The 17,323-nt window shown below is 50.9% G+C and overlaps 1 protein-coding gene across 1 annotated transcript in view; it reads right to left on the minus strand.

The window, feature by feature from the left end:
- PODXL (podocalyxin like) overlaps nucleotides 1–4,588 on the minus strand; it is a 64,608-nt gene extending 60,020 nt beyond the window's left edge. The window contains exon 1 of the mRNA XM_009243230.4: nucleotides 4,224–4,588. Coding sequence (XP_009241505.1) covers nucleotides 4,224–4,287 — 64 coding nt within the window. The 5' untranslated portion in view covers nucleotides 4,288–4,588. The remainder of the gene's footprint in view (nucleotides 1–4,223) is intronic.
- Nucleotides 4,589–17,323: the final 12,735 nt, after the last annotated feature.

The raw sequence follows: 17,323 nt of genomic DNA on the forward strand, positions 1-17,323 counted from the left end.
GGGTCACCAGCCCCACAGAAGCCTTAACCTTCAGCAGCGGCTCCCACCAGCTCTGGCTGCTGGAGAACAAGCCCACTGGCCAGACATCCCTTCCCAGGATGCAAACTCCCCTTCCAGGGAGCCTAAAGCCAGGGCTGAAGCTGGTTCCCCTCTGTTCTATAGTCCAGAGTATCCCAAGCGACCGCTCAGCACTGGGTGCTGGGCTGGGCCCTGGAGGTGGCGATAAGTATGTTGCTGGCCCCTTGAAGGCCTCACTGCATGGTGGAGGAGACACACAGATCATGGAACACACTTTGGTTCTCCCTAGGAAACCAGGGAAGGCATGTCAGAGATGATGCCTGAGGGTGGCCAGGAGTGGCTCTTCCCCTCCCTCCCTGCAAGGGGGGGAGTTCTAACCACAGGGAGTCCAGTCCCCTTCCCCTCTCAGCTTTCCACAGGGCAGTGGTGTTGAAACCCCAGCCAGCGCCCTCCTCTCCCTTCAAACATGGGTTCCTGAGGAAAACCAGATGGGGGACAGCCTCCATGCCCCTCCCCCCACCTTCTCTAGGCCTGGGGGACACCCTGAGGACCCTCCTGGGCAGGCGACGCTCCCCTCCTCAGCCCTTCTCTGGGTGACCACACTCCAAAGCTCTGGCCACACTGACACCAGGTGCTTTTGGGTCTGCCCTTGAATGGCTGGCTCCTAACCCCCCATGTCCAGCTTGCTCCTGCCTCAGATCCTGTCCCAAGCCGCACCATGCTGGAAACACCCACATTCCCCCACCCCAGCCCTGGGCACCTTGTTTTTTTCCTTGAGTCAGGGTCTCCCTCTGTTGCCCAGGCTGGAGAGCAGTGGCGTGATCTTGGCTCACTGCAACCTCCGTCTCCCAGGTTCAAGCAATTCTCCTACTTCAGTCTCCTGAGTAGCTGGGACTACAGGCATATGCCACCACCATGCCTAGCTAATTTTTTTGTCTTTTTAGTACAGACAGTCTCACTAGGTTGCCCAGGCTGGTCTTGAACTCCTAGGCTCAAGCGATCCTCCCACCTTGGCCTGTCAAAGTTGCTGGGATTCCAGGCGTGAGCAGCCACGCCCTGCCACCGTGGAACTTTCTCTCCAGTTCTGAGAGCTAATCTCCCCAAAGCCTCAATGACTCCATCTCAAGAACCGCCATCACAAGACTCCCCGTCCCTAATCTGCATCTCCCCTACACACTACAATTCATAGAGCCTCAGCCACATTAGGAAACACTGACCCTTTTAATTTTAAAATCCCTATGTGAAAACCCCACCTCCTTCAGGAAGCTTTCTCCAGACCTCCAGACCACCCCTTCCAAATCTTACACTCTTTTACATATGCCTCCCTCTCCCAGAGTGGCAATGGGGCTTCAGTTTTTATTATCATACATCCACTGATACCCACAAACATTTGCAGAATCCCAACGCCTGGGGTCCCTTAAACCCACCAGGTGCTCAATATATATGCTTACTAATCATCATAGCTATTTTTTGAGTGTTGATCCTGAGTTGGGCGTAAAGCCAAGCCCATGATACATATACTCGCTCATCTTCATAGCAACCCACAAGGTAGGGCTGTTATTACTTTATAGATGAAGAAACTGAGGTTCACGGAGGTCCACTATTTTGTCCATGGTCACGCACATCTCTCTGACCCAAAGTCTGAGTGTTTCTGCCCCACCAAGCTGCCTTTCTGTTGCCCAGAATTCATCCGTTCAACATCAGATTGAGAGTACTGAATCAGCTTGTCCTTTCAGTAGCTGAGGGAACACGGAACCCTAGATATCTTATCATGGTGGAACTAGAGGTCCCTTTGGTTCTTTTATTCTATCTCACAAATAACGAAACGGAGGCACAGAGATGTGACTTACCATTGTGGTTCTGCCAGATGGTTATCAAACCAAAAAGCACTGAAAGGGGGTCTGATGAATTGTCCGGCCCCTAAGGTGAATGCTTTCTTTGCTGTAGGCTGCATAATCTGCCCATATATTGGAAGGTAAGCTGTGGGAGAGGGGCAGGGATGGACCTGTCTGGGGATAATTCCTTTGTTGCAGAGACTCGAGCTATAAATCTTTCTTGCTTTGAATCAAATCACAGGATTCCAGCAGATGGGGGGCAGTGTTTATGCTATTCCTGATGACAGCAGCCCAGACGACCACACCTTCAGAAGGACAGGGATGGAGCTGGCCTTACTGAGTCCCTAGAGGGTGGTGTAAAATGCACCATAGCTACTGAACAGACCAAGCTTGCTGCAACATGCCCCCCACAAGCCTTTTCTGGCCTCAATATATGCAAATCATCATCGCCATCGTGATCATCATCCTCTCCCCATCCCCCATTTAGCACTTTGCACTTTTCTAAGTGCTTCCCAACAGTGCTGCATACTGTAATGCATACAGTGCTCGGATAGGCCAAGTTACTTGCTGGTTAGAGCAGGCACTGGGTTATAGTCATTTTTATTTGCCACATACCAAACTTCTGCCATGTGCCATGCCCTGTGCTAGGCCAGAAGAGGTGCTTCATGGAAGAGACATGGTTTCTGGCAGTGCCCAGGTGCCAGGAAAAAGTGCCATCCTTGAAGCCAGCAGTGAGCTGGAGTCAGAGCTTTGCCCACTGGTGACTTAGGAACATTTCCTTTTAGGGCAGAACAGGGAGGGTCTTGTCCCACAGTGCCTTCCATTCCTCAAAGGAAGGGTGGCTCAGCCTCCTTAAGCACAGAAGCACTAGGGACTAACTCCTCTTTCCTGACACAGCCCAGCGCCCTTCTAGGTGGTTCTAAGAGGCTTCCCAACAAAAGGTTCGTATGAAGGCCCACCCTGAAGTCCAGCTGTCCCCAGAGTAGGGCTAAGGAGCCACCACACTCCCGTGTCATCTCAACCCTGCATGTCGTGCGGCTCTTCAGTGATTGCCACTCTGAAAGCTGTTCTGACTGTTCCTCACACTGCAGCCCCTCTTCCAGGGACACACATTCTTCCCCCGCCAGGACCCTTTCTAGTCAGGCTGGTGGAGTCTCCCGCCGGCCACAGGAGGATGCCCACGCCTGCCTGCTCCCTGAGTGCCAGCCCCTGCCCACTACCAAAGGTTTCCTGCGGTGCAGAGGAGAGACTGTATTGCCCTCCCATCTCCCCTGGCCCCTTAGAGTCCAGTCCCAAACTGCCAGCACCTGCTCACAGCAGAGTCCCTACCCTGTCTGTGCTGTCCCCACAGTCCTCCTGGCCCTAGGGTGACCACACCACCTCCGCTCTTCCTGCAGACACGTGCTAAGGTGGGCAAGAAAGAATGAGAAATGCGCCTCTCCCGTGGGGCTGAGGCGACTCTGGCTGTTCCCTAAGGGCTTAGGAACACCTGTTCTGGTTGAGTTTGCAGCCATCGCCTGTCCCCCAAAAGGGAAAGAGTAACATTTCACCTTGAAAAGAAACAGGGAGGGGATGTTTCTGAGGTGCAGCTGTTTCATGAGAGACAGGTACATTTTCTAAGGTGTGTCTAAAATGCAGCCCAATCCTATTCTACGAGAGAGAAGTTCCCGTTTGAACAAGAGGATTCGAGGGGGTCTCACCATCGTAGCCACGCACTAAGAAGCGACCGCTTTGGGGACACGGAGGTAGGACCCCCACTCAGCCAGGTGACTCTGGGACTGTGGAAGGTCCACTTACGACTCTGTACCTGCCCCAACACGGGCTCAGGGAGTTGAGCCTGCACACATTGCTTGGAAAAACCTCTCTGCAAACGGGTAAGCACATCGCCCGCGTGGGCCGTGGCTGGAGGCTTATCACCTGCTTCAGGGACTTCCTCGGGAGCCTCTCGCCTGCCTCTTTGCCTGGAATTAACGAATACACACTACAGCCCCTCATTCCTTCCAACACGAAAGAAAGGTGTAATCAGATCCCGAGGGTCCCGCAGAAGCGTGGAGCCTCGCAGTGCCGTTTCCCTTTTCTTTCCCATGCAAACCCACTTAGCACCGGCGCGCCCCTGTTTGCCCGGGCAGAATCCACCGCCCACTCCTCTCGAGTGGAGACTGGAGACGAATCTACGCCCTGCACCTGCCGCGTTGCGGAGTTTGGAGGGGGCGTGGATGGTGCAAGGTCAGGGCTCCGTGTGTGGCCTCGGCGGTGATAGGGCTGCTCGGGGTCGGACCACGCGGCGCGCCGGGCTTCCCTGCAGCTCGGCCGGGCAGGGGGCACATGAGCACGGTGGGAGTCCCGGCGGAACCCGGGACGGCCACTCACCATGCCGGGAGGGCAACGTCGACAACAGTAGCAGCAGCGCCGAGAGCGCCAGCGCGCAGCGCATCGTGTCCTCGCCTCTGGGCCGGGAGCAGGTGGCTGCGGGGCCGGCGGAGGATCCGCGCGTCCGGGCGGTAGGAGCGTGGGCTCCGCCCGGGGAGGCCTGCGGAAGGCTCCGGCGGCCCGGCTGTGGCCCGGCGCTCCCGAGTCGCGCTGCGGCGGCTCTTTCTCCCTGCCGCTGCAGCAGAGCCGGGCTGGGGCGCAGAGCCAGTGGCAGCAGAGCGGCGGCGGCGGCGGCTGCGTCCTGGGCGGCGTCTGCGCGGCTGCGGCCCCACTGGCGGCTGCGGCTACTCCTGGCCCGTCCCGTCAGCGCCGGCCCCCGCCCCCGCCCCCGCCCCCGCCCCCGCCCCCGCCCCCTCCCCCAGGAGCCCGCCCGCGGCGGCGGCCGGGCCGGGCGGGGCCGGGGCTGGGCGGGCACTGGGCCGTGAACAATGAGCAGAGGAGGAAACTCCGCCCTGGAGCGCGGCAGGCGGGAGGGCCGGCGGCCTCCGAGCCTTGGGGGGCTGTGTGTGCGCGCGGGCCAGGGCGGGGGGCTCCTGCGGGGCAGCCGGGCCCCGCCCACAGGTGTCCGGAACAGGTGTCTCCCCGAGTGCTTCTGAGTGGGTCCCGCGGGATCCCCCAGCACACCGCCGGGGCCCTCGCACTACGAGCAAATCCGGAGCGGGCGGACCCCCAGCCTTGCGTTGGTAGCTGATAACCATTCGCGGCCTCCCGGGCTGCTGCGCGTTCTGCAGCGACCCCGGAGAAGCTGATCTCCCACCTGCCAAGTGCAATTCACCTGCCTGTGGGCCCCCATCCCGCACGACTTCTGAGCGGGGTCTCTCTGCAGCTAGGTGTGCACCGGGCAAGCTGGACTAACTCACTCCTTTACCTCTCCAAGGGTAGTTTCCTTACCTGTGAAATGGAGATGATGGTTAAAAAACAACAGCAACGACAATTTCAGGGATGAATGTGTGCCAGGCTTTACATATATTAATTCTTTTACTCTTCATGACAACCATATTTTTAGCCTCATTTTGCGGTTAAGAAACTTCCTGAGGCCACATAACGGGTAAGTGGCAAACCTGCCTCTGAGAGTAGTTTGGAGAAATACCGTGCACCGTGCCTGGAATATAGTAATTGCTCTGCAAGGAGTGGTTATTACTCTTATTCCTGCTATATAAAGAACAGCTATAAAGATTAGGGCTTTTGGGTCAAAACAGACTGGGGCTCAAAACCTAACTGTGCCAATCTATTAATTGTAAAACCCTAGGCAAGTTATTCTCAGTACCTCATTTCTTTTTATCTGTAAAATAGGGATAATAACACCTACCTCAGGGGGTTGTTGGGAAACTTAAATGTGATCTTACAAGATAATACTTAGCCTAGGGCCAGGAACACAAAAGTCTCAATGAATGAAGTAGTTCCCCTCCAAGTGAGGATCAGAGATATTTGCACACTGGGGGTGGGAGTGGGTGTTGGAGAATTCCGTAACCTGAGTTTATCCGGTGAAAGAACAAAGAAGTTCCTTTCCCCTCCCCCTCTCCCCTGCTTCCCCCCCCCCAGCAAAGCTGCCTGGGAGACGCAGACCCCAGGCCCGCCTGAAGAGGAGGCACATCAGCGGAGCCAGGAAGCGGAGGGGGCCGGGGGCGATTAACCTTGGAACCGGGGTACGGCGTAAATTTGGCTCACGTGACTCCGGGGTTGCTAATCTGGAGTCTCTCTGCCAGATGGGGCTGGGTGGAGGGGTTTTCCCCAGGATCTAGCCGCGTCCCGGGGACAGGGGACTCTGTGAACCCCTCAAGTCGGCTGCAGGCAGGCGATGCCTGCAAGGCACTGCGTCTCTGGAGCCGCGAAGGAAGCGCTGGAGCCCTGGCTGGGGTTCCGTGGCAGCCGGCCTCAAGCTTGGGAAGGGCTGACGGGGCTGTTTTCATCAGGAAGTTTCTGCAGGATCGTTCTGGCCCCGTTTTCCACACCGCATATGGGAAAGACAGAGGGTGTTCCCTGTGAATACTCTGAGATATGTGTGTGTGACTATCTTTGATGTTTTTTTAGTACTGTTCCCCTGACATCATGTCAACAAAAGGCTTGTTTCTCTTCTGAAACCAAGTGATATATATTTTTTTTTAACTGAGATTTTAAAAAATGTGTATCGCACTCTGATTTAAACAGTGTTTTTGCACTCAATCATTCAATTTCTCTAAAAACTCAGAAGAAATCATGTTAACTTTATAAAGAGAGAGTGTGCATTTTGAAGCTTAGGACATTTTAAATTCACATGATTTGGGATTGGTGCCATTACAAGATCATGCAAAATTAAAATGAGAGCAGACATCTGGGCTTAGAGAAGACACAGAAAAGTTACAATTGTCCTGGACTCTCCCCAGTATCCAACAGCCCCCCTCAACTTATGCACAACGTGGCTTTCTGGAATGAGGCTGGCTGGGTTTTGAGGTCACCGGTGGCCAGTGAGATGAGCTACCCCCAGGTAACTGGCCTGTGCCTTTGGTCCCATTTAGCATTGTGCTCCAACTAGCGAGCTCACTGGCCCAGAACACCTGAGCTTATATTTGAAACCCAAAGCCCTTTATGGATGCTGTTTTTGAAGCTTTTCATCAGGAGGTTTCTGCAGGATCATTCCTTCTGGGATTTGTTGCATTTTGGTTATTTGTATACATGCATTAGCTCCCCTAGCAGACATTCAGCTTCTTTAACATGGCGTCTTTCTTATTCATCCTTTACTTACTCAGACCACCAAGAACAGCACATCACTTTTTTTTTTTTTTTTTTTTTGAGACAGAGTCTTTCTCCTGCTGCCCAGGCTGCCTCCACCTCCCAGGTTCAAGCGATTCTCCTGCCTCAGCCTCCTGAGTAGCTAGGATTACAGGCATCTGCCACCACACCCGGCTAATTTTGTATTTTTAGTAGAGACAGGGTTTCTCCATGTTGGTCAGGCTGGTCTCGAACTCCCGACCTCAGGTGATCTGCCCGCCTCGGCCTCCCAAAGTGCTGGGATTACTGGCGAGAGCCACCGCATTTTTATCAAGCAAATGGTTTTGCTGCCCCATGGGCGCAGAAGCCAATACTATGAAGCACTAGCTTTGGAAAAAGTAGTGGCTTTATTTGCAAAACTGGTCAGCAAAGAGACAGGAGTGAGTTCAAATCTGTCTCCCCAGCCGGGCACGGTGACTCATGCCTGTAATCCCACAATTTTGGGAGGCTGAGGTGAGCAGATCACCTGAGGTCAGGAGTTTGAGACCAGCCTGGCCAACATGGTGAAACCCCGTCTCTACTAAAAATACAAAAACTAGCCAGGGTTGGTGGCATGCGTCTGTAATCCTAGCTACTCAGGAGGCTGAGGCAGGAGAATTGCCTGAACCTGGGAGGTGTAGGCTGCAGTGAGCTGAGATTGCGCCACTGCACTGCAGCCTGGGCGACAGAGCAAGACTTCATCTCAAAAAAAAAGAAAAAATGTCTCCCCAGTTTGAGGCCTGGGATAAATTTATGGGATCAGAAGGCAAGGAAAAGATTTAGGAATGTTGGCTTGGCAGAATCTGATTGGAGTGCTTTAAATTTGACCATTTACAGAAAGGTATGTTGAGGCAGACTTTTAGCCCCACATCTTCCAAGCTATTGTACCTCTGGCTTCTGAGAGAGTTCTGGCATTCGGGTTCCCATCAAGTCTCTTAGTGTTTTTAGTTCCAAGGGAGAATTCATTGTTTTGGGGGTGTTGTTAGAGTTCCAACTATTTTCTATTGCTTATGCTGGGGCAACGTGACATTTCGTTATCAACAGAGTAAGCCCAGTTTGGGCTTGTCCCTCAGTTACAACATCATACATATAGATACAGATACAGATCTATAGATACAGATCTTGAATGCAAATATGAATGTCACCTGGAAGATATTACACAGGAACCCATGGCACAAGGTTACACATTTTTCCATGGCCCCTGGCTGTCAATGTTAGGGGCCATAATTCTCTGCCCCAGGTGCAATGTGGTGATGTTGTTTACCTAAGTGCATCCGTATGTGCAGACTCAGTAAGTCCTCTTGACCCTCATCCTAAGTAATACTGATCCCCAGTCACAACATCTAGGGGTGAGACAGAGCGTCCGCTACCACATCCCCCAAGAAAAGATGAGTGCATGCATGTATCCATCCTGGAGCCACAGCTCCTACTCGTAAGGAGCCAGGGATGCTCTTACCTGGGCTTTCTAATCACTGACCTCTGAGTTCCTTGTGGGTCAAAGCAGTGTTTAATTCATCTTGGAATCCAGTGCCCAGTATGGTGGTGTCTGACCCCAAACAGGTGCATGATATTCAAAGGCTGCATAGATGAAGAAGTGGTTGGATTTTCTCTCCAGGGTTGGGTTACCCCTGACTGCCAAGTGTGCGGTTCTATGAATATCAGCTGGGACTCAAGTTGGGCAGCTCACCCCAAAGTCATGCCTTTATGTATTATTATTCAATAACATCTACCCTAATAGGCAGAGTATGCTAGGTTCGGTGCACTGTGCTGAGAATGCAACCCTGTACACAAACATGACCAACATGTAGTAGGGGCTGTAACACATGGCGTGGGTGGGCATGTGGGGAGCAGAGAGCAGGATGGCTCAGCCCCACCTGGGGAGGTCAAGGAAGGCTCCAGAGGAGGGAACTGGGTCTTGGAGGAGTTGAAGCACCTCATCAAGGGAAGAGTGAAAGGGAAGGCTTTTTGGGCAGATGGAACAAGATCTACAGGTATTTTGCCCTCAGCAGAGCATAGGATTTGTTAGGATGATGGGAGATGAGGATTGGGAGGTGGATAAAGGTGAGATGCTTAGACAATGAAGAGTCACTACAGGGTTTTAGCTGGAACGGGCAAGACCAGCTTTTCTTTTTTTTTCTTTTCTTTTTTTTTTTTTTTTTCTGAGACAGAGCCTTGCTTTGTCGACCAGGCTGGAGTGCAGTGGCGCGATCTCAGCTCACTGCAACCTCCACCTCCCAGGTTCAAGCAATTCTCCTGCCTCAGCCTCCCGAGTAGCTGGGTCACCAGCGCATGCCACCACGCCTGGCTAATTTTTTTGTGTGTGTGTATTTTTAGTAGAGATGGGGTTTCACCATGTAGGCCAGGCTGGTCTTGAACTCCTGACCTCGTGATCTGCCCGCCTCAGCTTCCCAAAGTGCTGGGATTACAGGCGTGAGCCACCGTGCCTGGCCCCAAGACCAGCTTTTCATGAGAGAAAGATCATTCTAGCCGCAGTGGGCTTAGGAAGGGCGGGCTGATGTGAGGTGGAAGGTGAGCACAGCATTTGGGGAGGCTAGTGCAACTGTCCCTAAAGGGCCTGCCCTCAGACAGTGGTGGTGGGAAAGAAGAGAAGGGCCTGATGCAAGAGGTGTCTGAGGGGTAGCATTGATATAGGACTCAGTGGCCCATTGGATATGGACATGGTGTGTGGGCTGGTGTGTGTGGTGTGTTGAGGGCAGAAAGACACGGCAGGACTGCATGAATTATCTGAGTGCCATGGTTGGAGGGAGACTAAATGAAACAAACTGTGATGTAGAATATAAGAAGGGAAGCAAATGTGGGAGAAGAAAATGATGGGTCCAGTTTCAAACAGGTTGACTCTGAAGAGCCACGGCCACATCTCCAAGTTATATCCAAGACAAGACTCAAGGGCTATGTCTAGAAGTTCTTTCCTTCCCCCTGCCCCCCAGTAAATAGAGATGGGGTCTTGCTGTGTTACCCAGGCTGGTCTCAAACTCCTGGCCTCATGCGATCCTCCCAGCTTGACCTCTCAAAGTGCTAAGATTACAGATGTGAGCCACCATACCCACCCTAGAAGTTTTATCTGTGACAGTAAAGCTCAGACCTGAAGTCAGGACTGGAAATGGAGATCCAAGAACCATAACCAAGCAGATGGGGTTGTAGCCATGACTGTAGATGATGGGCCAGGAATATTCTGCGGTGGAGAAGAGAAGAGGCTGAAGGCAGAGCCCTTCAAAATATCAACATTAAGGAATGGGCTTAGGAAGAGGAGATGGAGAATGTATTGCTGAATAGAAAGTCAACGAAAAGAGAAGGGCGCCATAGAAACGGAGGGAGGAGAATGTTTTAATAAGAAGGAGGTGGTCAAAAGTGTCACCTGCTCCAAGGACTGAAATCTACCAGCTGAAGTTTACAATGAAAGGATCCTTGGGGATCTTACCCAGGGTGATTTTAGTGAAGTGCAGTAACTGAAGGGAGAGAATGGAGATGAGGAAATGGAGGCAGCGAGTGTGGATGGGAAGGGAAGTAGGGAGAACAATGGAGTCAAGGGAAAAGTTTGTGTGCGTTGGTTCATTTAAAAATTGGAAATGTGTAGGCCAGGTGTGGTGGCTCACACCTGTAATCCCAGCACTTTGGGAGACTGAGGCGGGCAGATCGTTTGAGCCAGGAGTTCGAGACCAGCCTGGCCAATGCGGTGAAACTTCATCTCTGCACAAAATGTAAAAATTAGCCAGGTGTGGTGGTGCATGCCTGTAGTCCCAGCTATTCAGAAGGCTGAGATGAGAGGATCGCTTGAGCCTGGGAGGCAGAGGTTGCAGTGAACCAAGATCGCGCCACTTCCACCTGGGTTACAGAGTGAGACTCTGTCTCAAAAAATAAAATTAAATTAAAAAAATTGGAAATGTGTATATGACTGTGGGCCAAGAGGAAGACGATAGTTGAAAGGGAGAAGTTACAAGAGATGGGATGAGAAGCAGAGATAGATAATCTCAGGCCAAGGGAACTTTGTCGCTGAAGGTATGGATGGAGATGCTGTTTGTCATGGTAGATAAGAATAGCCTTGGAATGAGTCAGCCCAGAACTTCATCTTTGCTTTGTGACTTAGTAGCCATGTGATTTTGAGCTTTTACTTAACCTCTGTGAGCCCAAATCTTCCCCTCTGTGAAATAAGTAACATCAATTTTGCAGAATCTCTGTGAGAATTTGTGTAGGGGGGGATGCACAATGCCTAGCTGGTACACAATAAATACATTTAAAATGCAAAACTTTGTGTCCACAGCAGAGCTCCAAGGCCCATGTGATTCCTGCTGCATTCACTCCGGTGAGGCGCCTGCTCTTCAGCAGGCATTTTTTCTTTTGGACGCTCTTCGCCATGGGTTGGAAGAGCAGGTCATGCCCTGGCGCAACAGGTAGAGAGGGTTTTCCACGATGGCTGCATCCATTGCAGGCCAGAGCTGTGGGTTGCAAAATTGGGGTTGTCCCTCCTGCTCGGATGTAATGGAGTTACCTGAACGTGGGCCCTTGGGACCAGGCCTAGCACCTAAGAGAGAGCCGAAGGCTCAGCAGATGTTAGAGAGCACTTGACCCAACGTGGGAAGAAAGCAGAGTCCCAGAGAGTGGAGGTGAAGTCCTCATTCACTCAACTCGTCAACAGCGCAGGTTCCAGAACCAGCTTAGAACTCTAGTTCCTGTTCTAACAGCCCATTGCATGCATCTGTGTCCCACAGCTGTTGATCTTACAACTCAAAAAAGCACAGGTCCCCTGGCAGAAGCAAAAGAAAATGTGCCATGGAGATGGAACCGGGGGAGGGAGTTACAAGTCAATTACTACTTATGTTGAACTAAAAGAAGCCCAAGGCATCAGCTTCAGCTCAGTCTTCTCCATACACCCCAAGCTGCTTTCCATTCTCACTCAGCCCCTGACTATCCCTCCCATTCCCCTGCCCAGTATAATAAAAACAGCATGCAGTTAGCTTCCTCCACCCCGGAGGCTGACCAGGACCAGAATCGGCACTTGGATAGTACTGCATGGAATTTTGCCTGTATTCTGGGCATGGTGCTGAACGCTTTACATTCCTAACATAATTTAATCTTCATACATCTGGAAAGGTAAATATATTACCATGATCCCATTTTACAGATGAGCAGATGAAAACCTTATTTCCGTAGGATAACCCGAAGGTAGAAATGTGTATTACTCTGTTTTCACATTTGCTAGAAGAAAAACTTCAGGCTGGGCGTGGTGGCCCATGCCTGTAATCCCAGCACTTTGGGAGACCGAGATGGGCAGATCACTTGAGGTCAGGAGTTCGAGACCAGCCTGGCCAATATGGTGAAACACCATCTCTACTAAAAAATACAAAAATTAGCTGGGCGTGGTGGCGGGTGCCTGTAGTTCCAGCTACTGAGGAGGCTGAGGCCGGAGAATCACTTGAACCCAGGAGGCGGAGGTTACAGTGAGCCAAGATCACACCACTGCACTCCAGCCTGGGTGACAGGGTGAGACTCTGTCTCAAAAAAAAAAAAAAAAAAAAAAAAAATATATATATATATATATAAAGAAAAACTTCAGCTGAATTAAATTTAAAGGAGTTTAATTGAACAATGACCGATTTGCAAATTGGGCAGCCCCCAGAATCACAGCAGATTCACAGAGATTCTATCGCAGTCACTTGGTGGAAGAGGATTTATAGACAAAAAAAGGGAAATGACGTATAGAAATTGGAGGTGAGGTACAGAACAGCTGAACTGGTTACGGCTTGGTGTGTTTGCCTTATTTGAACACAGTTTGTACACTCAACATTAGATGAATGGTTGAAGTATGGCCGCTGGGATTGGCCAAGACTTGGCTATTGTTACAGGCGCATACTCCTAAATTAGGTTTTCAATTTTGTCTGCCTGTTAAGCTAGGTTACAGTTCATCCACAAGGACTCAAATATAGTACTTCTCAGGCCATATTTAGTTTGCTTTAACACATTGCTATAAAGAAGTACCTGAGGCTGGATAATTTATAAAGAAAGAGATTTAGCCTGGTGCAGTGGCTCGCGCCTGTAATCCCAGCACTTTGGGAGGCTGAGGCAGGTGGATTACTGAGTTCAGGAGTTTGAGACCAGCCTGGCCAGCCTGGCCAACATGGTGAAACCCATCTCTACTAAAAATACAAAAACTTAGCTGGGCGTGGTGGCGTGTGCCTGTAATCCCAGCTACTTGAGAGGCTGAGGCAGGAGAATCTCTTGAACCCGGGAGACAGAGGTTGCAGTGAGCTGAGATTGCGCCACTGAACTCCAGCCTGAGCAACAAGAGCAAAACTCCATTTCCAAAAAAAAAAAAAAAAAAAAAGAAAGATTTATTTGGCTCACGGTTTTGCAGGCTGTGCAGGAAGCATAGGGCCAACATCTGATCAGCTTCTGGGGAGGCCTCAGGAAACTTACAATCATGGTGGAAGGCAAAAGGGAAGCAGGTGCGTCACATGGCCAGAACCAGGAGCAAGACAGCGAGGGAGGAGGTGCTACACACTTTTAAATGACCAGATCTCAGCCGGGCATGGTGGCTCATGCCTGTAATCCCAGCACTTTGAGGGGCCGAGGTAGGCGGATCACGAGGTCAGGAGATAGAGACCATCCTGGCTAACACGGTGAAACCCCATCTCTACTAAAAATACAAAAAAATTAACCAGGCGTGGTGGCGGGCACCTGTAGTCCCAGCTACTTGGGAGGCTGAGGCAGGAGAATGGCATGAACCCGGGAGGCGGAGCTTGCAGTGAGCCGAGATTGTACCACTGCACTCCAGCCTGGGTGACAGAGCAAGACTCCCTCTCAAAAAAAATTTAAAATAAAATAAATAAATAAATAAATGACCAGATCTCACAAGAACTCACTCATTATTGCAAGGACAGCACCAAAAGGGATGGTGCTAAGACATTCATGAGAAATCCACCCCCGTGATCCAATCAGCTCCCCCTAGGCCCCACCTCCAACATTGGAGATTACATTTCTATATGAGATTTGGGATGAGATGATGTCAATGTGGCTTTGTTATGTGGCCCTGCTGCCTGATGTTGACATGTATGCAGCTAATTTCCCTGAGGAGCTGTGGCTGCTCGAGGACAGAGCTGTGTCTGGCTCTCCTTCACACCCTTGGCAATGCCTGACTTTTGCATCCTCACCGTCTCCTCTCCTTCCTTCCCTTCACCTGCCACCAGAGAAGTGGACTCAGTCAGATGGGATTTCATCCCGCACCTGCCCAAACTCCTTAATTCTGGCCCCTGCTAACCTTTCCAACCTCTTCTCCCACTGCCTGGGAGAAAAGTCTTTTTTTTTTTTTGAGATAGTTTCACTCTTGTTGCCCAGGCAACAATGGCACGATCTCAGCTTACTGCAACCTCTGCCTCCTGGGTTCAAGCGATTCTCCTGCCTCAGTCTCCTGAGTAGCTGGGATTACAGGGATGCGCCACCACGGCTGGCTAATTTTGTATTTTTAGTAGAGATGGGGTTTCTCCATGTTGGTTAGGCTAGTCTCAAACTCTCGACCTTAGGTGATCTGCCTGCCTCGGCCTCCCAAAGTGCTGGGATTACAGGCATGGGCCACCTGGCCTGGCGGAGAAAACCCTTTAGATTCGACTATGACACTCACTTTCACTCTTTCTTTTTTTTTTTGAGATTGAATCTCGCTCTGTCACCCAGGCTGGAGTGCAGTGTCACAATCTCGGCTCACTGCAACCTCCGTCTCCCGGGTTCAAGCCATTCTCCTGCCTCAGCCTCCCAAGCAGCTGGGATTACAGGCACCCGCAACCACACCGGGCTAATTTTTGTATTTTTAGTAGAGACAAGGTTTCACCATGTTGGTCAGGCTGGTCTCAAACTCCTGACCTCAAGTGATCCACCCGCCTCAGCCTCTCAAAGTGCTGGGATTAAAGGGGTGAGCCACCGCACCTGGCCTCACAATCACTCTTGAATGCTTTAGATGCTGCTCTTTGTGCCGGATTTAACCTGCTCCCACCTGCCAGTGATCTCCCAGCCTATTCTGGCCTGAGCCCTGCCCCTCAGGTCAGAGAGAAACACTTCCTCCTCTGGATTCCCTTTGCCTTGTGCTGGTGCTTTCATTCACTGTCTGATTTTGCCTGCCTTTTGTTAGTCACGCACACAGACAGACCTTTCGTTAGTTATGCACACAGAGAGACCTCAAGTTCTTTCTTTGAGGGCAAAAACCTCACTTTGTTTGTGTCCGTTTCATTCTCAGCACAGCATCTGGCCCAGGTTGAGGGCTCAGTAGTTGCTATTGGCATTCAATAATAAGAACAACGTGAATGCTATCTGGAGTCCACCAATCCTTACCGTGTGTGCTAGCACTGAGCTACGTGTTTTACATGGATGGGCCCATTGGATCTTCACAACTCCACGAGGTAAGTGCTGTTATTAATCTTGTTTTACTGATAAGGAATTGAAGGCCTTTGTGGAAATTAAGTAACTTGACTAAAACCACACAGCTTAACAGTTGTGGAGTCTGACTCCCAAAACTACTACGATATTCAGAGCGTGAATAAATGGCTGCAAAGAGATATTCATTGTATTACAACTTTGCCTTCTGTGTCCCATAAACATGGCGAAAAGATGAACTATCTGCCCCTAGGAACAATCTAAAATATATGATGCTGATGAAGCAGACTACTAGTGTTTTTTTGTTTTGTTTTGTTTTTGAGAGGGAGGGTCTCAGTCTGTTGCCCAGGCTGGAGTGCAGTGATGCAATCTTGGCTCACTGCAACGTCTACTCCTGGGTTCAAGCAATTCTCCTGCCTCAGCCTCCCTAGTAGCTGGGATTACAGGCGTGCGCCACCACACCCAGCTAATTTTTGTATTTTTAGTAGAGACGGGATTTCACCATGTTGGCCAGGCTGGTCTTGAGCACCTGACCTCAGGTGATCTGCCTGCCTCTGCCTCCCAAAGTCTTGGGATTACAGGGGTGAGCCATCAGGCCCAGCTGACTACTAGCATTTTTAAAAAGTCAAGGAAATGGCCGGGCGTGGTGGCTCACACCTGTAATCCCAGCTCTTTGGAAGGCTGAAGCGGGCAGATCACGAGGTCAGAAGATAGAGACCATCCTGGCTAACACCGTGAAACCCCATCTCTACTAAAAATACAAAAAATTAGTCAGGCGTGGTGGCAAGCGCCTGTAGTCCCAGCTACTCAGGAGGCTGAGGCAGGAGAATGGTGTGAACCTGGGAGGCGGAGCTTGCAGTGAGCCGAGATCGCGCCACTGCGCTCCAGCCTGGCAACAGAGCAAGACTCCGTCTCAAAAAAAAAAAAAAAAAAAAAATTTAAAGGAAATGATTGGTTCACCCACACAACCTCTTGTAATCACTTAACCAAAGTCATTTGTAAACTTTTCAAATCCACACCACCCTGGATCCCCAAAGAGGCCCACCCAACTTGAATAAGAACGGACACGTACTTAGCCTTACAATTTCCAGTTACTGAGCCTTTATTATACAATACACAAGAAACCATGCCCTGCATTGAAGGCAAACACACACAGAACTTTCCATGTAATCACAGGATCCTGCTTAGCTCTGGGCTACTTCCTCCATCTGCACAAATCAGAATTGCCACCCCACTCCAGCGTTTTCACACTATTGTTCCCCACCTCTCCCTTTCACATGTGCAGGAGGCTTCCTAATTGTCTTGACTGGTTAGTAATTATTACGGGATTCTATTCACCTTTCCTGGAAGTTTGATTCACAAATCAAGCCCAGATTTATGCAAGTCCATCATACTTTCTGCTCTTAGACTACACACTCCATTTTCAGGGCCTCAGGTCTCTGGGAAAAGTATGTAGCTCAGGTGTCCTTCTCTCAACAGTAAAACTAGAGCAGCCCTGCCGGGACCCACAGGGACAGGGCTGCAGACCCGCTAGAGCAAACAAGTGGCCCAGATACGGAGAAACGACAGCAACACACAAGGCTGGGATTTGGCAGTGGAGGTTCCCATGACTTCATTAACCTCTGAAGCATTGTTCTTCCCCATGTCACCGGGGCACTTGATAACAGTTGCACACTCAAAGTGCACAGCTGGGGTTGTAAGATCTGCCTCTCTGCGGCAGGAAGACAGTCAGAGCCCACAGCTCCAAGAGGGCCAGCCTGGAGCAGAGGCGGCTGAGGAGCTGATGAAAAAGCAGAGCCTCCCCTGCCCCCAACCATCGCAAATGCTGTTTGCAGGCGCCATGTAGGAATTCCAGAATTCTCAAGTTGGAAAGAATCCTGACAATCAAATAGCTTAGGGGCTTGAGTAAAATCACAAACTTAGAGAATCTGAGAGCT

This window comes from Pongo abelii, chromosome 6 (genome assembly GCF_028885655.2).
Source record: "Pongo abelii isolate AG06213 chromosome 6, NHGRI_mPonAbe1-v2.0_pri, whole genome shotgun sequence".
Taxonomy (NCBI): domain Eukaryota; kingdom Metazoa; phylum Chordata; class Mammalia; order Primates; family Hominidae; genus Pongo; species Pongo abelii.